Here is a 3,094-nt window from a genome sequence, read left to right on the forward strand (position 1 = left end):
GATCATAACCGATTATGCACCGAGAGGTGACGATCACTTAACCATTATAAGATGTGTTTTACACGTTAAAAACGGAAACATATTTTGTATAAGAACGAATAATTCTGTTAATACAATTGTTATATACAAATTCGGATACTGGTCTTTATACAACAAATCTTCCCTACTATACAATTGGAACATAAAGTCTATAACACCTAATAATGTATAAGTAATTCATTATAACCTTTATTTCATAGATGCATAAGGTGTCAAAGGTCAAATAAAATAATAATAATAAATAATAATAATAATAATAAATAAGGTCAAATGAGATTATTCCTTAATGTGTCAATTACTGGGTCAGTTACCTTACAATTTAACTGTTTCATGTAATAGGTACGTAAGAAATTAAAATTATAGTCTTAAATGCAAATACTGTTGGTAGCTAAATGTCTTCAGCTCAGTCAATGGTGAAGTCCTCTTTCAATTTAATATTTTGTTAATGTACTTGTGCCGCTTTATGTCAGCAAAAAAATGCAACTTCATTTTTATCGAAAATGGTACCTGCTACCGAATTTCGGCAAGTATACCTTTTTTTTGGAATATGCTTTAGAGTTTACAGAACCGTTTAGAAATGTAATAAATTTTGACTTTTAACATATTTTTTTATCGTTTGTACCCCTCCAATTACCTGTATCGGCGACACTGATTTTCAGAAAGAAACCATTTGCACATTATTCTTAACATCTTAACTCACAGTTGATGTTTACTCGTGTATAAATTTTGACATTTTTATCTTTAGCAGATTTAAAGATAATAATTAAGGAAAACCATTTGGAAAGTAACAACTTCAACACACTGTATCTCGAAAACAGGACGTCTAAGAAAAAAACGCTACATGAACTACCCCTATTATTTTCTCACGAGGAAACATGAACGGGACACCCTGTATGTTGGAAGTTCCCCAAAAATAGTTTAAAAATTATCTCTTTCCATTTAAAAAATAAGCCACCTTGAATATATAAACTTTTACAAAAGAAATGACTAATTATAAATAAAATTATGAGTGTCGTAATCCTTTTTAACTTTTCAGATAAACTTTGAATGAGAACAATATATTTTTACTATATTTGTAATAATCTGTTGCTGTCATTAAATTATTTTTATTTTCAATGTTTTCAAAACTTCTATCAACAAGTCTTTGATTAATTGTCTAATAGCATATCTTTTACGTATCTATTTTGTTTCCAAAAATGTAATCTTTCGAATAAAATATTACTTTATTACAGGAATTTGATTACATCTCTCCTTATGAGAGGATTTCATTACTCTTTAAATTTTAATAGTTGTCTGTGGAATATTCTAAATGGCGAAGTAAATAATAACATTATACATATAATATTTTTATGAAAACTAGATACACAAGACAGCAAAATATCACATGTATGTGTCAATTTGAGTTTTGAAAACAAAAACAAATAATTTTTGAAACGTTTATAGTGTTTGTGTTGTAGTGTTAATGTGCAGTCAAGATGAAGTAGCTACTTTCTCAGTATGAGATGTTTCTGATTATGCAAAATTAAGTTCGACCCCTTTACTGATCCTTTAGTTATTTATTTGAATAGTTAAAGTTAAAGCCTCCCAATTAGTATTTGGAACTAAAATTTGCTGTCCATATTAATTTTCCGCGTATAAAATTTTTTTGGCCAAATATACAGAAAAAACAAGTTACCTTTGAAAACAAACTGTCCATTGTCATATCTATAGCCCAAGTTATCCTTGATGATCAGCACCCAGAAATATATCACATCCCCTAGCTCCAATTTGGCGTTCTTGTTTTCGTACACCCATCTGTCATTGTTCCTACTCACTACATCTCTAGAAAACTGACCAGCCGTCAAGCCAACCATGGGTCGATTGACGTTTCCATGGAACGAGAACAGTTGTATTCCATCTTCGTGAGGTATGCTCACCGAAAAACCACCAGATGAGTACACCTCGAACTTTGGTTCCGGAACTACGTACTCCTGGGGCACATACAAGGCCAACAACAAGTCGGACTGGATCACAGCGAAGAAAAAATATGCGATGGGCTTCATTCTGAACGACCACTTTCACTCCACTGCAGCAACAGGATTGGATGGATATAATATATGCGAGTGCACTACTAGATAATTCTTTTTATATCTGCAAATAAAAGTTAGGGTTTTCCGAGGTTCAATTGCTTTTAGTTTGGTTGGTGGGTACATTGAAATTTTTAGTCCCGAGCAGCACAGTTCGTTGACGTCAACGCTTTATCGGTTCGAGAATGGGGATATTTAGCAACAAATATATTGATTAAACGTGACTCTTGTTTACTACGGGAGACTGTTAAATAACTGACATTGTGCTAATTAGGTTTATGTAGTGAAACAATTATATATTTTTAAGGAACATTATAATTTAAAATTCTAATATTTAGGACACTGTTGAGTGGAACTGATATTTAACAATATAAAATATGAAATAGCTAATATAAATATTTTTGTCTACGGTAGTTTTTAGGTTAGTTATAGAAAAAAGTGCTATGAAGGTAATTGTAGTGATAAATATACAGGGTTAATCATTAATACGTCAATAATTCTTGGGCCAAAATATACAGATTTAACTCTAAACACTTGGAAAACATATAGTTTCTTACTTCTTTATCATACTTAGAGAAAGTTTTGGTACCTCAGGAAACATTAAACTGTCCCTCCCTCTAAATTCTACGCCACTCATGGAGCCATTAGTGTGAGTAAGTAAAATAACTCCCTTGTTATTCATAATATAGAAAAAAAGTTTATATAAAAGTTGTACAGAATCAAAAAACCGAAAGGACAAAATTTGAAACATACAGGGCGATGAGTAAAAACGGGATACGCCAAATATTACATTTTTTAAATGGAACACCCTGTATATTTTTTAACAAATGGATTTCTGAGAAAATTCTATATGTGGCAATATAAACAGTTTAATATTTTAGTGCGGGGTTGCCAAGTTATGTAGAAAATTCTTCGAAATTTGGAAAAACATGACCTCGAAGGAGTTGTATTAACTTTCAACTACTAACATTTGAAGCAAAAATATTAGA

At 31.1% G+C, this 3,094-nt stretch overlaps 1 protein-coding gene across 1 annotated transcript in view; it reads right to left on the bottom strand.

Moving 5' to 3' along the window:
- The window catches only part of LOC108914286 (gram-negative bacteria-binding protein 3), a 23,492-nt gene extending 21,309 nt beyond the window's left edge, over positions 1–2,183 (bottom strand). Inside the window, exon 1 of the mRNA XM_018720061.2 lies at positions 1,715–2,183. Coding sequence (XP_018575577.1) covers positions 1,715–2,081 — 367 coding nt within the window. The 5' untranslated portion in view covers positions 2,082–2,183. The remainder of the gene's footprint in view (positions 1–1,714) is intronic.
- Positions 2,184–3,094: the final 911 nt, after the last annotated feature.

Source organism: Anoplophora glabripennis, unplaced genomic scaffold (genome assembly GCF_000390285.2).
Source record: "Anoplophora glabripennis isolate ALB-LARVAE unplaced genomic scaffold, Agla_2.0 scaffold901, whole genome shotgun sequence".
Taxonomy (NCBI): domain Eukaryota; kingdom Metazoa; phylum Arthropoda; class Insecta; order Coleoptera; family Cerambycidae; genus Anoplophora; species Anoplophora glabripennis.